This window comes from Scatophagus argus, chromosome 17 (genome assembly GCF_020382885.2).
Source record: "Scatophagus argus isolate fScaArg1 chromosome 17, fScaArg1.pri, whole genome shotgun sequence".
Lineage (NCBI taxonomy): Eukaryota > Metazoa > Chordata > Actinopteri > Scatophagidae > Scatophagus > Scatophagus argus.
The window spans coordinates 10,556,976-10,580,458 of NC_058509.1; the positions used below are offsets into that span (position 1 = coordinate 10,556,976).

Below are 23,483 nucleotides of genomic sequence, written 5' to 3' on the forward strand. Positions count from 1 at the left end.
CAACCACAACTTTATCTGTAACTAACTTTTCAGCTACGGATACAGATACGGTTAATACATAAATAAATGAATCTGCCATTGTGGTGCACGCGCGCCTTTGACGTGTCTTTGGCGCCAGTCGTCGTGGTCTGTCCTCGTGCGCTCGTCCCTACAGTTAGGACAGAAAACTTAACTATCGGGATAATTCAGGATGCTACTGCGTTAGCAGGATGAACATGAGCGAATCGGCAGGTCAGACGGCACAAATTTAAAAGGAACTATAAGTCATCTAATGTATACTCATTTTAAAATACAATAAATATTTTAGATTACGGTAACTGCGTATACGATAGTTTCTAATTACCATTCATCTGTTGGCTCTGTAAACACTAATTAGCTAACGCTTTAAAACGGTGGTACCATCAATGTAATTACGCAGCATAGAAAGACAGTGGCTAAATATTCAGTATCTTAGCTGGTTAAGTGCTCGAATGTAACAGTTGATTAGGTGTTACTATACCTTTATGTAAATTTAAAGTGTCATTGACGTTAGCTTTTGGCGAAAAACGAAGCTTGCTAACATTACGTTTCAGTGGAGACTTTCAGTCTGCTATTACAGGTGTTGATATCGTATTATTGTAACATGAGCTTTGTAAATAAACTTAAATGTACCGAACTTTTAACTGTGTAGCTAATAGGGCAACTTAAATAAACAAGTTTTTTGTCACCTGTAGCCAGCTGGCACTTGCTCACATGCGTAGTGGAACTTCATCGGAAGGAACAACAAAAAGATTTCACTATCTAACTTTATTTTCATTTGTGTAACAGTGTTCACCATGGAGGATTTGATTAATATCACACCACCGAATGGAGGTAAACAAGTCAAAATTGCACAAATTACAAACGATTGTGGAAAACCTCAAGACAAACCTGATACATTTTCATACTCTGCAGGTGAAGCTATGCGGGAGATCAAAGTTGAACAGGCGATGGGCAAATTAAGACGTCTTCAACAAGGTACTAATTCGAAATTGTTGTTAAATCAGATATTTTGTATTGACATCGAGGAAAGTTAGTTGGCACTTATGGGGTAGGCCAGTTTACTCCCAACAGCGGCAGTTTTCAGGCGAGGAGAAGATTAATTTTGTTTTCCAGTAAAAGGCTGTCATTTATAGGCACACCGTTGTCCAATGATATTAATTTAAGCTGGTATTTATTTTTATTTTAGCACAGTCTCTGTTGACCATTCGTACTTTGTACTGTAAAGCATTACGGTGAATCAAAAGACACAAGTGAAGTGACGGTCGCGTCTTTCCGTCATCGAGTTAAATTGCGCACTCTTGTCGCGAACGATTGGACTTCGACAAATTGATCATTATTTAGCCGTCGTCCTTGGCGATTATTAGACGTGTAAGTATAATTTCTCATTAATGATCAATAGTGCGCCATTCTATACAAGCCACTCGTATTTCACCTCATAACTTATCCCGAACAGGATGTGAAGTTAACATCTTGACATTGTAGTTAGTCTTTGTGGAGGCACACTTCCGCTTCCGTTGACAAGTCGTGGTGTATTTTCTTTTAATTGCATCAAAAGTAGTCAGAAATAACCATGTGAAATCACGTGTATCGCGCCCTTAAGATGTAAACTTCTCGTAAATTATGAAAACGCTTCGGCAGGGAGACCTGAAATCAACAGAAACCTTTGTGAATGTGCACCAATGAGAAGGCTGCATGTGCTGACCCTATGCTAATGAACATACATTTCCCTTTCGGTTTAGTAGAAAAAGTAGGATTTATAACAAATAACGTTATATAGATTAACTTAGCAAAGATAGGTGTTAAAGCAAACACACATTTAGCGATGGATGACGCGTAAAAAGACCACGACCACGTGAAGTTAAAACCATGAGTAAGACAGCTATACCTACTGATCATAGTGATTCTCACAACAGAGTTGAAGTATCGTCAGTAAGGTATATCCTTACCTGTTACTCCTTTCATGGAGTATCAGATCATGATGAATGGGGATTCATGAGATATGATTAATATCTCCGTCTTGTGGGGAACAGCAACACCCCACGAGATCCATTCTGATTTCAGTTGTTGAAGTAAAATGAATGGTTATATAGTTTAGCAATGAGTTATTTAAAGCACGTGTTGTGTTAGTTCAATCATTAGCTTACAGTGCAGTGAAAAGATTCAGTGCTATGCTGCATCATGTTTTGCAGAATATCAAGTGGTTTCCAATTAAAGCTCTTTAACAATCACAGTGCAAGAATCTTAACAGTTGTCATGTTTAAATTATGTTGTGTTATATTCCAGGTAAAACAGCCCTGGAAGAAGAAATTAAGGAGCTCGAATCAACCAGTGACTCTTTGCAGAAAGAGGTTGCAACATGTAAGATAAAATCACATACACTTTTTATTCATATACAGTATTGTATCTGCTGTATGTACCTGTTGCTAGTTTTTGCTAGTCAAAATGCCTACTAAATATAATGACATGTATGGATATAGTATATATTTGTTAAATTTAGGCAGCCATGAAATCTACTGTTATTGTATATTATTACAGAGTAGTGTTTTTTCACAGTACAAACTGAAGCTTTCCAACTGGAAGGAATCCATAGAGAAAAGGAAGGTACTCACACATTAGTTTAACAAACAGTTCTACATGGGTTTAGTTAGTGTTTGGTTGAATGTGTCTGGAAGCAAAGTTGTTATCCATTGTAAATACACAGACAGTAAATAAAATAAGATATGCCTTTATTAGTGCCACACTGGGGAAATTCACATTGTCAAAACAAAGGCGCAGATAGGTCTAGTAAAAAAATGATATACAAAGTTTTAAAAAAGAGGATATTTACACCCTTTTTAAAGAAACTATTTGCATTTTTGCTCTGACATTTTTCTCCAGAGTTGTACCAGAAGCTGCAGTTCCAGTGTGACAAGTCTGAGCAGGAGTCTACCTGGTGAGATGCACACAACTGGATAAAGAACATTTTTGAATGTCATCAACTGACATATGTAGTCTGAACATGATCTGTGAACAGCTTGCAATCATGTGTTTGTGATTTGTAACACTAGATGGCAGCAATTGATCGCGGTATAATCCTTTTATTTCATTGATAAATCTTCTGGTGTTAAAGCCTGTTTTCTGATCTAATCCAACATGTTGGAATTGTTTTCTTCAGTCCTGATTTTGACTATGAGCATTTTTTGTATTTAATATTAAGACATTTACGTAATGTGCCTTAATATCTTGCCTAATTCTGTTTATATTATGATAAAATAGTGTACCTTTTTACAAAGTATATTTTACTAGACTAGAGTCATGTCCACCAAGGTGAATTTAAGATATTAAAATAAGATAAAAGACATGTGTCTCTCTAAACATTACTAAATGAATGAATGAAAGTCCTGAATAAGATTTTGTTGTAGCATCAAGGTGTTTATATGCAGTTTGTTAAAATACAGTAATACAAACCATAATACAATGGTTTGTATGGTTTACTTTCATTGTTATATTTGATATAATCCCCATATTGAAGTATTTAACTCACAATGTTGTATCCATTGTTACACACAGCTCCTTTACATTGTAATAGACGTCTTATTACATGGACATGAACTCATGTCATTGTTTAATGTTTGTGGGATCAAATGTCATAATATGGGGATTATGCGACTGAGGGGTAAGCACTGAACAACACAAAGTTGTTAATGATGTTCATGTTCAAAAGTCTACTGTGCAGGCTGTAAGGCGAGATGTAATAATTGTACTATGGAATTAGTAGTATTTTTTAAGTTATGTTCATATCTTGAACTGAGTGGTGAATTGAGTTGTGTTTTGCAGGCAGTTAGAGCAGAACAAGGAAAGTGATGAATTGCTGGAACAGTACAGATGTGAAATCCAGGAATGCAAGCTTAAACACCGGAAGCAACGGTACCTATTAGAAGCACAGTGATTTGTTACATTAAACATACACTGAATACACTTGTCATATAAACTGATGAATGTACTGAAAGCTCTGTTTTTGCAGGATGATGTATGAAAACCAACTTCATCAGCTGATAGAGCAGCATAAGAATCTGCACTCCATCTTTGTATGTTTGTCTACTTTATATAAAAAATATTGACAATCATCAAATATATTTTCCCCACATTTCTAAAACAGAACAGAGAAAATGTGACTCACTGTTGATGTTGTTTACGGTTGTCCTTTTAAATGTTACTCAGACTCTAGAAAGCCTCCCAGATGAAATAGTGAGTGCTGAGAATACAAAAAGTCAGCTATTATTAGCTGGTAAGTACAGTAAAACATTTATTTTTGTTTACACATGAATATGTTTTTTTAATTTTTCATTCATCATTTCATTTCAGCTACTTTGATCTGCTCTTGTTCTGTCATTCTTTCAGAACAAATGAAGTTGGCCCATCTGCATCGTCTGAATGAAGACCTAGAGGAGGTAAAAAGACAGATGCAGTCAGGGACAACACCTGCAGTGACTCAGGAGGAGTGAAAATGCCGCTTTAAACCAGTTGTACCGAAATGCAAAGAATCAGAGGTAATAGTCTTGTTAGCTGAAAACCTTAAATCTTCCAAGTGTTCAAAGGATTGAGGAATTTTGCCAAACCAGTACAGCAAAAAACTAAAACTTAAGTTGACTTCAACATGAAATGAAACAACCCAAATTTTAATCAGAACTTAAAGATTTATACCCATAACACCTAATTAAATGTAATGTGAATACTATGATGTGAATACTGAATTTCCCCTTGGGCATAAACAAAGTCTCATCTCATCTCAACTTAAAAGTTTTACTACTAAACTTTGTTTATTCCTGTGTCCTGGATGTTTTTTGTTTTTTTTCCATTGGCTTGATATTTTATATTACTTGTTTTGTCAGCCATCAGCATATTTTGAAATGCAATTAGTTGTTTGAATTTAGCCAGATTTGATGTATTTGTGAAATATACACTGCAAATTGTGAATAACATTTTTATATATACCAGTAGTATGTATTTGGTATAATAAACATGTTCATTCATTTAATAAAGTTACTTAAGTGTTGTGACAATGTTGTCAAATGGCTTTTATTTTACGCATGAGCATGTAAATGAAAACAGGACAACTGTTCATTACAGTTCAAACACATACTGTTTATGTGCACACATTCGACTTCAGCTTAAAAGAAATTTAATAAAAGACTTGCAGCATTTCAAATACAATGTAATACTATCTGAGGTCTTTAAAAAATAACACAATGACCCTGTGCAACTGATTACCCCTGATTAATGCCAATTATTCTTTACAGCTAAGACCACATAGTTAACATATTAATTAAAAATAAACACAAGGCACTTTGATAGTACAGTGAGCATGATCATAATCTAATTTGTCACTTAGAATATCTCCAAGCATTTTTTATATAAATATGTACAATATACCCCATAAAAAACTGCAAAACACCTGAAGTGTCCATACAGATCAGCCTTTGATGTTGTGATGTACTGTACAAAAACACACTACATGGCTTGATGCCCAGCTGAGCTGTCAAAAGGGACCTCCATTTGAACTCCATAAAACTAAATCTTTGGTTTAATAGTGTTTGCAGAACAACAAAGGAGTTAGGAGTCGTGTGTAGGAGGTCTTAGGTCTCAGAAGTTAGGTGACTTATGTAAGGAGACATGCTGGTCCTGCTCCAGTCTTGCAAAATGTAGCCAGAGATTTTCTTTGCTTTTCTTCAGGAGGTGATGACTAATTTTTTTTTTCTTTTTACAGTTATTCAGGGCAATTGTAAATTGTAAATACTTTACATTTTTATTTACATTACGTATGACAGTAATGACAGTAGTACAGGTTTCTTTAACGCCACTCTGGTAATCACTCTGAAAGGCCCATTCTGAATGGTTATTTGCCATCTTCAATCCTGAGAAGTGGGTCCACGCCTTAACAGAAAGATACATGACACTCTCTTGAGAGGCTAAAGTCCACTAAAAGCTCTACATTCTATTCAAACTTGACTTCGACTGCATCAATGTTAGAATTAACTAGCAGAAAACACATTTTCTCTCTTTCTGATCCAGATTTTGTCTCACTCTTCTCTATAATCTCATATTTGCCCTTCAAATTTTTTAACCTTCATCAGTTCTTTGTCTCATTTGATTCCTCATCTTCATTTTCTAGTTTTTGTTTTCTTGTCTAAGTTAATAACAGTCCTTCTAGCTTTGGTGTCACCCTTGATAGGGCCATTGGCACACATTGAATCCATAAAGATTCAGTTTCATACAACTCCAAGCTACACAGACACTTGCAGAAACAGAGATCTCTGCTATAACATGTGTAGTCATATTCAACCATGTTTTATAACTGGCATATATCTATTTTCTCTCCCTCAGATGCATTATGTATTCTGTTTGTCTTATCCTCTTTAATTCTCTCAGTCACGTTCATACAAGTTAATTTATGGGTAAGTATCCCTACCTTTTTCTCTTTGGTGAAACATTAGCCCATGAAAGCAGAATCACTCTTCTCTCTCCCAGTCACCATAAAAGGCAAAAGTAGTACCAGGTCTTAGCAAACAGGCACATTCCAAACTGAATGACTTTAGTTTGTTTTCAGCATTTTATATATTGTCTTTTCAAGTTTTATTACTTCGTGAGAAAATCCAGGAAACACTGCAGTGTGGAGCCATGGAGGTACTTTGATAGTGTCGTTGGCACATTCGGGTAGTGGGTCTTTTTGATCATCTTGCATAAAATTGTTTCCATATAAACTCCACTCCACCATCTTTCGTTATCCCAGGTTATTCCCCATCTGTTAACAGAACAACAGGGATAGCAGTGAATGCAACAATACATCATTTCCTCCCTTATTACTGTCAATATTTTGAGCCTTCATGGGACAGTCCTATGTGCAGTTTTTGGCTCAAAAACAATCAAAAACACTTGCATTTAAAATAATCCATAACAACCATACAGTTGTACTAGACATATAGTGTATATACAGTGCATGAATGAACATTAACTGGTCTACAAAAATTTATTTTCATTGTTTAAAAGCACACTATGTTAAACAATAAATCTATGAATAAAAACAACTATGAACCACAAGTAAATAAACAGCTTCAGTTTTTCTGTAATTATGGACTCTTGTGGACTGGAAGAAATTATCATTAAAACCTTTCCCAAACACATGAATGTTTATGTACAAGACATATATACATCAAACTGACATACACTCTTAATTTAAAGTCAAAATATGTTGTAATACCTACCGCATTAGTTAAAATATATCTGACAATTTTGTCTCAGATAGTTATGAGGAGATGTTTTACAGGAGACATTGTACATACATAACTGTATAAGACTCAGTCTATTAATGTATGTTGCTGCATCTCATCAGCTAAAACAATGGAGGATTTGGTCTTTATATTTTAAACATGTTAGTTGAATCGGGGGTTGAGCTTAAATTACCTAACACAGTGGTTTCCATCCATTTTTAGTGTACGTACCCCCGCAGTCCAGTCCAGTGAACTCGAGTAACCTTTTCATCAACATCAAAAGTTATGTTCCAAATGTGTTCATTGAATTAATTTCAAACCAAAGGCTATTAATGTATTAATCATATAAAAGTAGATATAATAGAGGATGTTACAATATTTTTAAACGGTTAAACTATGTTTAATTTTGTTTGGGCAAAATCGCATTTTAAATTTATTTATAGTCTTATTACTTTTAGCTAATTTCAATTAATTTTCCATTAATTTTAGCTATTTCATCTCCTCTGCTTGATTGCTAACTAGTTTTCACTCACTCCTAACTGCAATAACACATGAATTAATTGTTGTCTCGAAGTTGAGTAGTTTTCCTGGGTTCCTTTTGAAGGTACTGGCACTCAGCTCTTTGTTACATTAATTGGATGTACATTTTTTATCAATTTTTTTAAATCAAATTTTTATCAATAATTCATTTTTTCAAATTACTTCAGCTAGACTGCAATCTCTCCCTGTACTCCCTGGCAACAGCAAAAGTACCCCCGGTGGGAATCACTGCACTAACACAGTCTATCACTACTAGTTTACACCTAACATTACTTTTACTTGTGTTCATATCTCTTTCCCATCCACACTGTAAAACATCATCTTTGCAGAGACAGACTACCTCAAAGCGGCTGTAGACCTTCTTCTCCTTCCTTAAACTCTCTATCCTCTTCAGCAATCCCTCTCGCTCCTGGATGTTACCCTGCGGTCGCAGAAATCGATTCTTTTTTATGGAGTTGTGTCTCTCGAGTCCCTTTTCCCCAGCATCGCTATCTCTGTCCCCTGCAGCTTCTTCACGCTCCAGTCGGTTCTTCTGGCTGTTGGCTGATATCTGCTCTAGAATGACTTTGGTGTCATCACGTAGGTTGCTACTAAACAGAACAGAGCTGCCTGGGGCCTGGTATCGAGATGGGCCTGATATGCTGGTTAATGTCTTGCTATTGGTTGTAGCTTGGTCAGTACTGGTAGATCCTGAGTCTTTAGATGTTGAACTCTGCTTTTTGCTTGACTCTCCTGTGATGCCTGTGCTCATGCCCCTATCTTCTGAAGTTTTCTTGTCTTTATCCTTGGGCCCGAGGATTCCCTTTAGTCTCTGGGTGTGCTTCTTTAGGAAGTCAAGTGTCTTACCCTCACTCTTTCCCTCACCAAGTGTGTTGATGGATGTATTAGATCCCATTACTTTTTGCAGTCCTTCCTTAGAGTCATCACGTGGCATAGTTGAAGAACTATGAGAGCGGTTCTTTTTCAGTTCACTCTTCTCTGCATCTGTAGCATCTGTGGTCAGAATCTCCTCATCACAGGAGATACGACGATGATTAAATGCTTTGAGCTTCAACGGATCCCTCTTGAAGATCTTAGGCGAAGGAAGGGGCTTCAGAGACTTGAATATATCCTTCTTTTGACCCTCTGATGCATTTTCCTCTTTATGAGATTGAGTTGTCTCTGATGGCTTCGGGTTGCTCGTAGAAGGCTTGACAGAGCTTATGGGTGGCTTTGAGGAACTAACTGAAGGTCTACGAGTGAGCTCTGCCAGTTTTGCAGAGATGTCTGGCTTCTTTGGTTCACATTCTGCTGAACTAACAGCAAGAGTTGGTATGTTTGGAGTCGTCACAGGGCTTAAGGGAGGTTTATCAGAAAGGTCTGGCTTTTTTTCAGCAGGTTCTGTAGCTTTTAGTGATGACTCTGTCTCCATTTTTGAGGCTTTTCTCTTGGCAGCTAGATCTTTGAAATACTGCAGTCGACTGGCTGGGTCATTCATGTTCAGAGATTTCTCTAATGGTGACGTGCCTTCAGATTTCTCAACAGTTGGTGTCGTCTTTACCTCTTCATTAGTTTTATGAGGTTCCAGTTCTGCTATATTGTCATCTTTCAGCTGAATCTCCTTTTCCTCTGGCTGTTGCTTTTTCTCCTCCTCCTTTTCTATATTCCTTTTCTCTTTCTCCTCTTCTTTCTCTTTTGCATTTTGTTTCTCCTTATCTTTTTCTTCAGCCTTCTTTCTCCACTCAAAAGGCTCACGAGAAAATGACCTCCTCTTCTCTAGGATCTGGGCCACAATCGAGGAAGTGCGTACTGTGTCTAACTGTTCATCTTCCTCAGTGGCTGGTTTTAGGCCCAGGCCACTACTGTGCATCTCTGCCTTGGAAGATGAGAAAATAAGCGAGGAACGCAGACGAGAGCTTCGCTGAAGGAGTGGGTTAATACGTGAGCGGAAAGATTCATGTTTGGACAGGAAGAGATCTGGAGTCTCTTTTCCATCAACATCCAGACCAGTCTCCCTTGCTGCACCTCTCTCTGTCTCTTTCTCCTTTTCCTTTACCACCTCTGTCTCTTTTTTCTCAGGTACCAATGGCTTTAATTCACTGACTGGCTGATCCTTGGGTGCTGTTGGGGCAGAGTCTTTAGTGTTGTTCTCAGACAATATGGGCTTTCCAAAGCGTGGCCTCAGGATATCTGGCCTGGGTTTGGGGGGAACATTCGGTGGCTCCTTTATTACGAAGCGAGGAGCTGAACTTTCAGGGGCAGTTGACTGTTGAGATGGTGGAGGATCTTCAAATGTGTCAGACCCCATAGGTTGAGCCAGACCTTCTTCTCCACTGTCCTCATAAGTGCTGAGATACGAATGAATTCTCCAACTTCTCAAACCTTGCCTAGCATCTGCATCTTGATTATGTTCTTGATCAGACTGTTTGGGAAACTGTTTCTTCTCTGGTGGGTGGGGATGCGTGGGTGAACTCTGACAGGCATATGCCTGACCTATGCTTGGCCTCTTATGGGAGGAACCTCCTCCATACCTCCCAGCTAACGGAGGTGCCCGAAGACCCTCAGGTCCTCCCAAGTCCTCAGATGAAAAGAATTCTCTGCCGAAGTTTCCAGGGGGAGGCTCCTGATCTGAGCGAAAGCTTGAGTCTGAATACTGGTCAATGGGGAGGTGTGGAGGACGACCTCGAAGTCTTTCATACTGTCCGTGGCCAGAGCCCGACCCAGTTTCCTCATGGTAGTAATGGCTACTTTGGGTCAGCTCCCTGTAAAGAAAATACAGTGGTTCTTATGTATCTATTATATGTAAACACTTGTGCACACATAAGATAGTGATACATGTGATGTTTTTGAATATTTCAAAATCCTAGCAGTTGTAGGTACTGAAGGGTTATCTACCTGTGGAAGTCTGTCTCATCCAAATTATTCATGACTCTGTGCCTCATGTATTGCCTCGAAGTTGAGTAGTTTTCTTGGGTTCCCTCTGCATAGCTATGCCTTTTGAAGGCACTGGCACTCAGCTCCATCTGCCTGGAAACTATGGACCTTCCCTGCTCCAGGAATGACTGCTGCAGACGAAACTGTTGCTGAGAATACTTCCCAATTGTAATTCCTGGCCCATGTTCAACGCTGTGACGAAATGGGTCATTTCTCCGGAAAGGAAGTGCGAGATTACGCTCAGAGTCTCCATAGGGGAAGGCAGAGGGAATCTCAGGCTGCCTGCGGAAACCTATGGGGTTACGCAGAGACTGGGTCCTCTTCAAACCGAACTGGTTGCTAAAGTAGCTGCTGGTGCTGCTCGTGTCAGAGACAGCAAGTGCTGTATCAGATGGGTCAATGACTAGAGGCTCTGACTGAGCAAAGAGAATGCGAAATTCTTCATCAAATGTGGCAACCAGCTCCCCAAGGAAGAGGTGGGCAATGCAGCGGTGGATCTTCTCATAGGACCACATGAAACTATAAGAAAATAAGAGCAATTGGGGCAGTTAAAATACTTGAATTTACAGAATTAATGAGAAGGAAGTCTGAAGGAACAAAATGAAACAATTCACCTGTAGTTGCCACTGAGTACAGCCCTGCAGTCCGCCAGAAGGAAACGATCTTTCACCTGTCCCTTAAATGATTTCCCTGTCCGGGAATAGTATGTTATTCCTGTCACAGTCCTGACACGCATCATCTGTAAAACAAAATTTTGATAACATACTGTACAAGCTTAAGTAAAAATCATGTGTTATAAGTAATTAATTACAGAATAAATGCCACAGGATAGTCATCTCTTAGCCATCTTTTGAGGAAGTGTAATAAATAGGCTAACTCACAGGAATTAGGTCCAAGTTGACTCTACAGTTGATGACCATAGAGACAAAGTGATAAGAATCCTGCTCGTCCAGTAGAATGTAAACAGGAACATGGCGTGCTGCTGCATCCAAGAGGTCAGCAAAAATGTCAACATCTGTGAAGGTGTCCATCACCACAGCAATAACCTGTAAAAGAAGAGCAAACACAAGAAAAATAAAGGATTTGGTCAGTATAATAAGGTCTTTTGTTAGCTGAGTTAGTATTTTGTTGTAGTCTTGCTTCTGGTGATTTAACATTACAGCACAGGACAACTTTAGTAATCTGAAGAAAAGTTGGTAGTGCCAGGTGTTCACGGTGCTCAGAATGTTATGCTCTCAAAAAGGGACTATACATAATGTGCACATACTTGTGGAACTTTTGAGGGGATTACAAAAAAGTTTTTCCTGAAAGTGTGAAAATTAAGTTGGAAGTTCAACTAATGTATAATGTGTAACCATAAATAGTATGAAAAATTAAATACTGAATTAAATGAGTTAAAAACACACTCAGTATATCAGCAATACAATGTCTCTCCTAAATTTACATAAGGAATAAGGTATAGAACTCTTAGAACCTGTATGTCTGCTGTGTGCACGTTGAAACATAGTTAATTCTTTATGATTCAACTGAGTCTAATTCACAGACAGACAGACCAACAGGTTTGACTGCTTGTGACATTTGGCATCTAAATGTCATGCTAATTATATTTTTAATTTAGCCAAGAGCCAGTCTGAAAGGGAGTGGTGTCAGAGGCAGATAAAATGTAAGATTAAACTATCATTGATTGCATAACTCATATGCAGTAGTTAGTGACAGCTCTTTATCTCAACTTCTTGTTTTGTTTTGAATAGATATCATTTTTTGTGCAGTGTTTTGTTTATTCATAGGTGTTTCCCACCCATTCATTTTTAGATCACTGAGAAAAAATAGTGCACACATGTAGAACTGTGTACTTGTACACATTGCAAAAGTGAAGTGAATGCATGAATGAGGAATGCTTTGATCCCATCTTCAGATGTGATTCCTTCTTGGAAATACCTGCTGAAAGCAAACAGGATATGCAAGTTCAATTCATCTCCATATTTCCCACCCTCCCCTACTTACTTGACGTGCATTCTTGATGAGTCTCCTGGCCTGCTCCTTGATGCTTGGCATGTCTGGGTCAGAGGGGTTGACCAGAGTGGTGACCTCTGTGGGCCCTATGAAGCTGTGCTGTGGCAGCGGCCAGCCCAGATCCAGCCCTGGGGCAGCTAGGTCGGACTGCAATGGCCAGTAGGTGTCGGAAGAGCCATCAGCCTCTAGACCTCCCTCGTGGTATGTCAGCTCTGGGACGCTGGAAGTCCGGATAGGTGTCTGGATTGTGGACTTGACAAATTCAATTTCTGGCTGTGCCAGGAAACTGACCACATCTGCAGCCTGGAGGAATTCATGGTAGCCCTGGTGTGATGATAGGAAACACACCCAAATCATTACACCATAAAACCAAGGTACACATCTTTTTAGAATATTTTTAATGCATATTCATTGGATACACATCAAGAAAACATATAAGTACATATTACACATAAGTTACCTGTACGTCATTTTCTATCAGAGCATCAATAGCTAGCCGGTACTCCTCACGGTAATGTGGGGGCAGGTAGTTTGGGTCGAGGGGGTTATCACCAATTGATGAACTCTGAGATCGGTGTGCCATGGTTGGAGAGTGGTGTCTGGTTAAAGGTCAGGACCCAGGGGTGGAGAGAGGTTATGGGAGGAGGAATTAAAACCTGTGCAGACATCAGAAAGAAAGAAATGGTCAATGTGCAGAGAAATTATGTTGGTAAATTCAAATGTGATGCATGTTGCCATTATTAAAGATTTAAATATATGACAAGCTGAACATCAATATAGCAGCAAACAACTTATTTGCCATGTAAAGATGTAGTGAAGTGATGGTGTCCTCAGCAGAATGAGTGTGTACTCTAATCTGAGCTTCTCGGTTCTTTGCTTTGGTAGCCATTCTGACCCTGTATGCCTGTTATGTGCCAGAGTCCCTCCTTGTCCTCCCTGTGTTTGTGTTCAACATGGCTGCCTGGTAAGAAACTTTCTCATATAACAGCTAAAAGGTGAATTAAAATATGGACACCACTTGTCCATCTGTTATACTCATAGTTGGACTAAATATTCCTGAGGGTGGTGACAGGAAGGACACTTTGTTTGAGACTACACCAGCAGACAGATTACCTATAACCTTTTACACAAAGTGTCTATTGTTGAGTCTAAGCCTGTGTAGTAAGTTTAACTGCTACACCTTTCATGTTAACACACCTTTACCGGCACACAATGCCACAGGTTTATACCTGAGCAGACGTTAACAGAAATATTTTCCTTCCCAGCCAAGGCCCAAGATTCTACATTTACAAGGTAACTTAATGTGTTTGAGGAATGATGCAGAATCTTAAAAATAGCATTAATATAAGTTTGGCACTATGGTGAAACTAAAAATAACTGCTGATGACATATTACATGTTATATTGGATTGGATGACTTTGCACGCTAATAAACATATATACAAAGAGTCCTCTGTAGTTCACTGTGGACTTAATGTATCACACACACCCTGCTTAATTGCCTGTTTGATATAATGTTAGAGTGGTATTCAGCTTGCTTTAACACCAGTGATTAACTGAAATTCAATCTGGCTTGTGACTAAAATGTCCATAAAGATCAAAGAAAAACAACAGGAAAGTGAAACATAAAATGCGAATAAGGCTTAAAGTTAAGCGAAAGAAGATGTAACAGAGAGGTGGGAAAGACGTGAAGATGTGTATGGACAGGTTCTCTCATATCTCTGCCCAGTAAATTTTAATGCTGGTGTGTCATGCTTCAAGTCAGACCTCATTTTGAAAAATCGGTGTCAGTAACAACACACGGATTGATTTTGGAAAGCACGATGAGTAAGCTGTTAGCAATGCCATGACTTGAACTGACCTAAACTTAAACTAGGACACTGAAAGGAACATAACAATTTGAAATTGTTTAAATGAGAAAGCAAAGTTGGACAGTGTCAGGATTCACTTCGCAGATCGTCAGATCTCAAGAGCCAAGTTCAACATTATTCACATAATTCATATGCAAATGAATGGTTTCATTAGACAATGCAAGCCCTAAAGACACACAACAAGGAAGGACATAATCGTAATTAGGACTAACTGCATATTATTTTCACAACTACTAAATTAATCATTTGTATATAAAATACCTGAAACATCACAATTTTCTTCACATACATTCAAAAGACTACTGAAACGATTATTTGATTACAAAATAATGATTCCCAATTAGTTTTCACTTAATTAACTACTAGTTTCATCTTTAATAAGAACAGCTGGTTCAATCATTTGCTTGGTTTACTGGTATGCGCACCAGTCATTATATGGCATCTGTTTATTGTTTTGTGGTTTTCTGTATCTCCTTCCAGAAGATAAAGTAGACCATCACTGCCACTTGTAAGATTGTGTTTGTCTTTAGAGAAACAAGTCTTTAGAGAAACATGTAAGACATGTTACAAAGTTCCAAGACTGAATTCCAAGCCACAACACGGTTATGTGTTATGCACCATCAGCTGAGCCAACTAGGACACCCCCCCTCATTCATATTTAATGTGGTCCTGACAGCTGCACACTGGATGGGTCATCTGATGGTAGAGATGTGGGTTCAGAGACCACTGAGCAGTTCATGTATCCAAAGGAAGCTGGTAAATCTCAGGAATATACATGGCTTCCTTCTGCACACTGCAACTTGTGATCAAAACAGGAAGTGTTTTTGACTGTGTGGCTATATCACCATGGAAATGTACAGCCTTAGGAGATGTGGTTGATTGACAGTCAGAGTACATGATCAGGGGGTATGTGTACTGACGGTCTGATTGGGAGGGTAGATGCGTACGTTTGTAAGCTTGTACCAGCTTTCTAACAGACTGTGACATGTTTTCTGTAAACTTCCAGGCAGATAGGTGCTGATAACCCAAGCTTTAACCCGCAATCACTGGGAGAAGTCAGTTTACTCAGAGGCCTGGTGAGTCACTGGGTAGCCCAGCCTGGCCGAGCCTGTAGCTAACTCGTAGCGTACTTGACTGTGGTGATTCATCTGCTGGCAAAATGGCTGACATCCTGTTTCCTTACTCCGCTCTAGCCATAGAAATTAGGCCTTTGTGGTGTGCTGTTCCCATTTAAAAGTTCCATGGTGGGCAGAGAGGCATTTTGGGCACACATACTGCTTGCATGGAATAATGTTAGTCCTGCCAAGTTTCTAAAATAGAAGAATCTGAAGTACTTTGATCTAATTTGTTTTGTTTTGTTCATTATTTTTAAAAAAAATCGAGCAGCCTGGAGTTTGGTCTGTTTAAACGTGAATTGTACTTAGTAGTAACACGCATACCTGAGAACATGTGATAACAGAGTTAAACTGAGGGATGTGCACCTGTAGATGTTTATTATAATGTTTTAACCACAGAAACACATCTAACGTGTGGCAACACAATAACAGCCAATAAACCACATTGCAAGTGTCTTTCAGATGATGAAATTGTTTCTACTGTTGTTTTTCAGTAACAAAAATAGAGAGGGCTGATTACACTTTTATTTTCATCACTGATTCATCTTTGATGATTTTTTTTTGACAACTCTTTACTCCAAAAAGGTCAGAAAATAATTTGCCCTTTACAGTTTCCCTGAGCTCAAGGTCTTTATTCTGTTTGTTTTATCTGGGCAAAAAGTCCCAAACCCAAAGATATCCAGTTTAGCCTCAAATAAGAAAAACAAAAACAGCAAACTCTCACAACTGAAGAGCTGGAGTAAGGCAATGTTCAGCACTTTTGCTTAAAAACTTGATCATTAAAATTGTTGATGACTAAAACATTTCAAACCGACCCTGATATGAGTGGATATGAGCTAAGAGGGTGACTCAAGAGCACAGTGGTATGAAACAGAGCCCCCGGGGGGGTTTGTTATCCACCCTCCTGACATGCGGGTCACTGCGGTATGAAGCAACAAAGAATAACACCATGTAAGAAGCATGACAGACTTTCTCCGACTCACCTGGCTAACTGGTAGGATATTCAAACAAATACTGCTGATTTGTTTGTTGTTATAGCAACTGCAGTAAGCATCAAACTGTAGATAGTGAGACATGATAACAGAGATATTTCACACTCTTTCCACCCTTCTGTTGCCCACACAAGGACGAGCCTGCCCTAAATGTGCCATTAACAAAGCAGGTTTGAAACACTAAACCACCACAGGCAGCAACCGACATGAGCTCCTCAAGGCTGATGAACCCGTATTCAGATGTTTCTACTGTTTGCTCACTAAGTTTGTAAATGGGTCATTCTCGACATTCCTGCATTAACTCTGACAGAGAAAGAATAAGTGAAGAGCTGAGGGAGGCAAAAATGTGAATCTGTCTCAACACGAATATCAGAGAAATAAGCCTGAGGAGACATAAACTATCAAGAGCAAAGTCCAAAAAATATTTTCATTCTCCGTCTTTCTGGCACACATGCAGCTGACCACGCCTCGCTGAACAAACACTATAATTGATCTGACATACCTCTCCGGTCAGTTCAAATTGTGCGATAATTCAGTGTGAATGGAGTGAGAAAACAATAGCTGAAAACAGGTTTGGAAGGATGAGCCACTAATCTCCTGATGCTCCTGTCACAACCTTTCAGTACCACTTCTGTCAAGATTAATACACACAGACATAGAAAAGAGCAAACACAGAGCGTGACTTCGTCTCTGTACATCATCACGCCTCAGCACAACTGTTGACTACTGCAAACGAGACAGCTGAAGGTTAGGTGAATCTATACTGTATGTGAGAACACACAGTGCCACTGATCCTCCCTTCTTCTAAATGTGTTTTACCCAGAAACGCTACTAGAAAAACAGGTCCTCTGAGGACCTCGACATCTGTTCCAAGTGCCGTACAGTCTGCGGTCACCTTCAGTGGAAAACCCAATAATAAAAACATAAAAATGTTTCCACTTTGCATCTTCTCTACCCCCCAAAGCACAATATTGCTCACACTTGAATTACAACCCCTCTACAAGTAGACAATAACTTTAACACATACAATGCAAACAAGGCTATGAATGGGATGGAGCCTCGGCCATATGGTGACTGTGACAAGATGAGATCTATAATGAGAAGCACACAAGCACAGGCACACCACAGATGCTGGCACAACAAACTTTTTCCCCTCAAATTATAACCACATGTTGGACTATTCCTATCCAGTGAGTCATTTTGAATGAGTCAAGGCAAAGCCCGAAAAGGTTAAGTTTAAATCAATACATTGCTTGTTTGGATCGAACACAATTGACCTGTGTGTCTACATTATAGATAATGTCAGAGCCTATGGATCTCTAAGCATTGTAGAAGAGGACATCTGGTAGGGCTTGTTCAACGGACAAGGCTGTATGATTACAAGGCAAGGACCCTGTCTTACTTCACCATTTATCTCTAAATTACAGGGATCCCTAATGGCATGACCTGCAATGCATGCACTGCATTGTGCAACCTCCACATTAGACATGCTTGTAAAACTGTCTCTGTCCTTTCAAGCATTATTTATTACCTGTAGTCCCCTACAATACAGTGCAGTCAAAGCCACTGCCAAAAAATAGCTGTTTTTCTCTTCTTTGAATGTTTTCAACGGTTTCCCTGTGCCGGCCAACACGAAGCCTTCTGTGTGCTCAGCCGATCATCACAATACTGTTCAGGTTTTGCAATGCGCAGCAGCTACCTGGATGACTTAATCCTCTATAAACTTCCCGATGAGGAAAGTAACCAGCGTTTCACTTTTTATTGCGCTCACATTCATAGAGGGCCAGAACAGAACAGAATAAAAGATACAAAACCAGGACACAGAAACCTAAAGAAGAAGATATTACATTGGAATAAAGCAGAGCAGAATAGAGCAAAGGGCAGAACAGAATAGAATAGACCCTCTGTACAAACTGTTCTTTTGTCCCAGCTTGGACTTGCAAACTTCGCCTTTATTTCCACTCCGTACCTCCTAACTTTGCCTCGCAGTTCGTCTCTTGTTTTTTTTTTTTTAATCTTTGAACCGACGGTGAAGCCGATGTGCGTCTCCTTCCCGGCCGTATGTCACATTCCTTAGATGGATCAAAAAAACAAAAAACAAAAAACAAAAAAAAAAACACCTCCACCCAACGCCCGGCTTGCGCTCTCCAGTGCCGACTAACGAAGACAAGCGAGGCGGGATACGCGGACACCAGGGCCCGGGCTGAGCGCTTCCCTCGGCGGTATGAGCACCTCCAGAACCGCCGCCACTGTACAACACAGCGCGGCGCGGTGAAAGAGGAAGGAACGGGGCGACTTCTGTTGGGCAGGGCTTTCCCACCGGTGTGACTCCTCCCATGTCCGCTGCTCACTGGGAACAGGCGACCATTGGAAGTTCACTCCCAGTGGCACATTTCAAAAGTGCTGCTCCTTATGTCATGACTGCTAATTAGTGTTTTAGAAAGCTTTTACAAAGCAGAGAGGGGTTTCTAACCTTCTTCCACTGACTCTACACCGTTAGACCTTATCTCTGTATCTTTCTGCACATCAGCTTCCCTTGTTTCTAGGCCTGCTGCTTTAATGTTAAATGTAGAACCAATGGACTTTGAAGAAAACGACTGTATGGGCTGATTATAAAGTTCTTTGGAATCCCTTGAGTCCCTGGATGACTGGCAGTGTGTCGAACCAGTTAAAGTCAATTAAACGCACAATTTCTCAATTCAGTGCACTCAGTGGTTTTTCCATGCTGCAGCCTCGCTTGTTCTGGTCTGACTAGTATCTGATAGTGACTGTGGTAGCTAATATAGTTTAGTTACATAAGTTGGCACACTTTGGAGACCATGTTCCCCACAGAAACATCTTGTAAATGAGTCACGTGATGGTTTTTTTGTTTCTTCCAAGGCAAAATGCTGAATCAGCAGACATCAACAGATCCCCTTTCTCTGTGAATTCTCTGTAAATCTCCTTGCTGCAGGCTGCACTGTTCTGCTCTTCCCTCTGTAATATGGGTGGGATTTGGCAAGCTTGTGTTCCCAGAGGTCACGTAGGCACATCAATGTGGTACCATTCGTCTTGGAACTCCCATGTACATATACAAACCATCATTTATAGCTGATGATAGATTTATCAGTTTGTTGCTCTGATGCACTTTAATTTCAATTCATTGTATAACATAAAAAAATATCTTCAGTCTCAATCATTTATCTGTTTGACACGCTTTATTTTTGCACGTCTTTTGACTGCTTTTGACTGCTTCTCTGTTTGATTCTCAATCTCCCAGTCTGCCATTGGCTTGCACTCCAATACACCAGTGTGTGAGACGTCCTTTGTCCTGAAACGTCTATCGGACAGAACACGCCTTATTTCACGGCCCTCTGATAGCAGCACACATACACACAAACACACACTTATGAGTCTGATTGTGTGTTCAGTCCTGCTCCTAAGGGTGTGTCTCCTGTTTGAATGTCTGCCTGCAAGTAAGCTGTTACACACTCGCACTGTAGGAGCCATGTTTATGAGCTCTCGCTTTCATCTGTGTACTTTTTTCCACTTTATGCAAATATGCAACTCTCAGCATGACAGAGATATGAAATAGGGACTTGAGTGATTGCATAAAGCTGTGGTAGTGTTACAAGAAGACTATGAGAGTGTGAAATATAAAACAAGAAGAAGAAGAGCACTGTGCATGTGAAATTATATTCATAAAAATAGTATACGAGTGCCAAGAGAAAAAGCAATGCAGGTGTCTGCTTACAAGAACAAGCTCTGATGACAAACACCAGCAGGTATACAGATACTGAAATGCAGGGTGCGGCTGCTCCAAGGAATGTGCCCAAGGCATCTTACCACACCCAACGTCCTTATCCCTCTCTCTCTTTCTCTCCCTCCCTCTTTCTCCCCCCCCCACCTCACGCTCCTCCCTCTCTGAGTCACCTGGCAGCTACTGAACAGGTGTACAGGTCGAGGCAGAGTCTAGGCAGCACCTAAATCCTGGCCTGCATCTCAACGTGGTCGGCAGAGGAGTCTGCTGTCATCTGTGACAATCTGAATTCAAACAAGTTAGAGTGTTAGAGTTCACGGTGACAGTGCAGTTTTTTTTCGCAGATTCAGAGGGAGGCCGCTGGAGTTCCACAGAAGGGATGAACACCATAAATCCTAGAAATTTTCTCATTTTATGTTCTGATGCTGCAATTTTAACAACAGAGCCCTGACTTACCATTCTTTGTGCAACTTCAAATTGTTGCATCTCTGTAACTTTTGTATTTTATTTATTTTTTTTTTTATTGAGGTGGTTTATTTACGAGGTGCACTTGAATGTACCTTGACGTTCCTGTCCCTGTGTGTGTGTGTCAAACTTCAACAGCAGAGGACAGAAGAATTGTGTCCATAAATGACACCAAAACATTGTACATGGTGTCAGCATAATTTCTTTTATCATGTAACTATTTTGGTGCAAAGATCCATCTGCCAGTGTGGCAGCCAGCCTTTCTAGATTTACTCACTAATGGAAAATATACCTGCATTTGGTGCTTGGTGGATGTGAGTGAAGGGAAATAATAGTTTAATTTTACTTTTTAATCTCTGGTGTTCTGAAGATGTTATCAAGTATTTTCAAATCAAAAGAACTCAAGTGAAGTCATAAGCCATCAGTGCAAATCTTTTTTGATTTTGTCACATTGAATCTAAAGTCCTCGTTTGTGACTTGAGTTCAAGTCATATGACTCCAGTCCATTAATCTGTGCAAAAAGTCAAATATAAGAAAAACAAGGTGTGTTTTTTACACTCAGGAATTATTAGTCACAATGTGAGCCCAGAAGGTAGCGACCAAGACTCCAGGATGCCACTGCAAAAAATAGTCCAGCACCTGACCACCTCCGAAAGCACAACATGTGTTTTTGAACCTAACAGTTCTAGGGACTCTCTGAGAGGAAATTAATTAGGAGTTTTGGCACAAATTAAAAAAAACAGACATAACATGTTAATTATTGAGCTTTAGATGTTCTTGTGTAGACGGACTTTATCTTAGAAAGGAGCTGGGCTAGCACTTTGCCCCAGTCTCCAGACTTTATGTTAAGCTGAGCTCACAATGACATGAGAGTGTTGTTGAATTCCTCATCTCACTCTTAGCATGAAAGAGAGTAGCTTTAGCGTCACATTTTGCTGAATTTACTTCTTACTGTTGTAGCTGTACTTGTTTCAACAGGAGTTTACTTCAGTGCTGTAGAAAGGCAATGAGAGACAAAGAGGTCACTCTGTGGATTTACTCTTGTGTCTCTCGAGCTTGTATCTCTGCAGCTCTGTGAGCTTTCCCAGCATGCTTTTCTCACGCTGTAATATCACACCTGAGTATAAGGTGACTCTCTGGAGCCTGGAGCTTTGAGGTCATCTTTACACCGCAGTGCTGAGAGGAAAGGTGCACACATGTGTACTTCAATACCGTACAGTGTGTGGGTTTCTATGTGTGCATGTGTGTGTGCGTGTGTGTGTGGGTGGGTATGGAGGGCTGTGAGTATGCAGTCTCATCCCAGTGACATGACTACACTTCCATTACCACCCAACATATAATGATATTTCACCCATTTTTTCAGTCTGCATCATGTGCAGGTCTGCAGAACAAGATGCAGCAAAAATAATTCTTCTCACTAGCTGATAATGAGCAAGAGACTAATACACGACCCTCAGAAAGTAAAACAATATTGCCAGAATATTTGTATGCATGTGTGTGTATGTGGGTAGCTAGGAGGCCAGATTACACAACTGCCATTACGTTGTTATGACAGATAACACCTAAATAATCACTGACAAGTACATTGAAATTTCTTTTAAGAGTCTGACAAACATGTGAGTGTGTGTTTATTATCAAATGTGTGTGTTTGTTCTTGCTTTGACCAGAGCTTGTTAGGATGCTCTGGCAAGCACTATAATAATACATTTAGTGCTGCTGGGTGCAGCATCACCATAAATCATAAACAACTCCACAAATTTTTTCATTTAAACCTAATAAGTCACACACGCGTGTGTGTGTGTGAGACAGAGAGAGAGAACTGACTGCGTTCCTGCATACCTGTGACAGGTGTTGCCATTTTGATGCTATTATTAAAGCTGTCATGATGGTAATGATTATTCAGGAAGCAAGCAAAGCTTTTCAAACCAGTCTGACACCACCATGTTATGTTATTGATGGCATGCATTACTGCTACTTCCTTTACCAACACTACTACTATTAATTAATAATAATTTGAGTTTGAAATAACAACAAATAATTAATGAGCACAAGAACAAACATGTAGATGAAAATAAAGGCATATAATACTTAAATATTTGAATAAAATATCAAGGTGTGAAAATCCCTTTAGAGGTACAGGAAGAGAATAAAGCAAGAGTCACCCCTCCTCCTCCTCCAAAGCAGACAGGTGACATAGATTAGTGTTTACACCAATAACTCTTTTGGCTAAGTTTCCAAGAAGGTTTTATGCAGGCTGCAAGACGGAACTGCAGATCAAAGAGCAGACAAGACTGATCAGTCGCCAGAGTGGCTGACGAGGCAGTTAAAACTCAGCTCGATGCGGGCACCTGTTTCAGACAAATGTCACTTGAACATTACGAAGAGTCGAATACATCTTTACTTTTTCTAACTGTTAGTATAAATTGCGAGGTGCTTATGAGTTTAACACATCTAGGGCATACAAACAGTACATGTATGCGAAACGGGCTAGACTTGACAACTTGAAAACTTAATTGTATTGCTGACAGCTGGGTGACTGGCCGAGTGTCATTAAATTTAATGACACTA

At 39.6% G+C, this 23,483-nt stretch overlaps 2 protein-coding genes and 1 non-coding gene across 4 annotated transcripts; 2 read left to right on the forward strand and 1 right to left on the reverse strand.

Annotated features, from left to right (window-relative positions):
* The first annotated feature begins 160 nt into the window (after positions 1-160).
* Positions 161-5,048, forward strand: si:ch211-199g17.9 (uncharacterized protein LOC108180085 homolog). Its single transcript, XM_046416945.1, has 10 exons — positions 161-231; positions 808-852; positions 934-996; positions 2,305-2,379; positions 2,575-2,622; positions 2,899-2,953; positions 3,838-3,927; positions 4,025-4,088; positions 4,222-4,288; positions 4,402-5,048. The coding sequence occupies exons 1-10, from the start codon at positions 210-212 to the stop codon at positions 4,503-4,505; spliced, it is 633 nt and encodes a 210-aa protein (XP_046272901.1). The 5' UTR covers positions 161-209; the 3' UTR covers positions 4,506-5,048.
* On the forward strand, positions 1,945-2,077 carry LOC124049176. Its single transcript, XR_006841367.1, has one exon. It is a non-coding gene; the product is annotated as a U8 small nucleolar RNA (small nucleolar RNA).
* fam83hb (family with sequence similarity 83 member Hb) lies at positions 4,177-19,403 on the reverse strand. Of its 2 annotated transcripts, XR_006845827.1 has the most exons (9): positions 18,681-19,403; positions 13,195-13,390; positions 12,726-13,058; positions 11,603-11,767; positions 11,336-11,460; positions 10,683-11,240; positions 8,149-10,549; positions 6,470-6,802; positions 4,177-4,442 (listed from the first exon to the last, which is right to left on the reverse strand). XR_006845827.1 is itself a non-coding variant. In XM_046416939.1 (8 exons), exons 2-8 carry the CDS (start codon positions 13,315-13,317, stop codon positions 6,782-6,784), a joined length of 3,726 nt encoding a protein of 1,241 aa, XP_046272895.1. In that variant the 5' UTR covers positions 13,318-13,390; positions 18,681-19,403; the 3' UTR covers positions 5,055-6,781. The 2 variants fall into 2 exon arrangements, 1 of the variants encoding a protein (XP_046272895.1); XM_046416939.1 differs by lacking the exon at positions 4,177-4,442 and having other exon boundaries at positions 5,055-6,802.
* Positions 19,404-23,483: the final 4,080 nt, after the last annotated feature.

What these genes read in the sequence shown, in the direction of transcription:
- si:ch211-199g17.9 (XM_046416945.1), top strand. Translation starts at nt 210, where the DNA reads ATGAACATGAGCGAATCGGCAG. An exon ending in TATCACACCACCGAATGGAG is followed by an intron (nt 853 to 933) that starts GTAAACAAGTCA and finishes CATACTCTGCAG; the next exon opens with GTGAAGCTATGCGGGAGATC. An exon ending in TCTGAGCAGGAGTCTACCTG is followed by an intron (nt 2,954 to 3,837) that starts GTGAGATGCACA and finishes TGTGTTTTGCAG; the next exon opens with GCAGTTAGAGCAGAACAAGG.
- fam83hb (XM_046416939.1), bottom strand. Translation starts at nt 13,317, where the DNA reads ATGGCACACCGATCTCAGAGTTCATCAATTGGTGATAACCCCCTCGAC. An exon ending in TGATAGAAAATGACGTACAG is followed by an intron (nt 13,059 to 13,194) that starts GTAACTTATGTG and finishes TCATCACACCAG; the next exon opens with GGCTACCATGAATTCCTCCA. An exon ending in TCATCAAGAATGCACGTCAA is followed by an intron (nt 11,768 to 12,725) that starts GTAAGTAGGGGA and finishes CTTCTTTTACAG; the next exon opens with GTTATTGCTGTGGTGATGGA.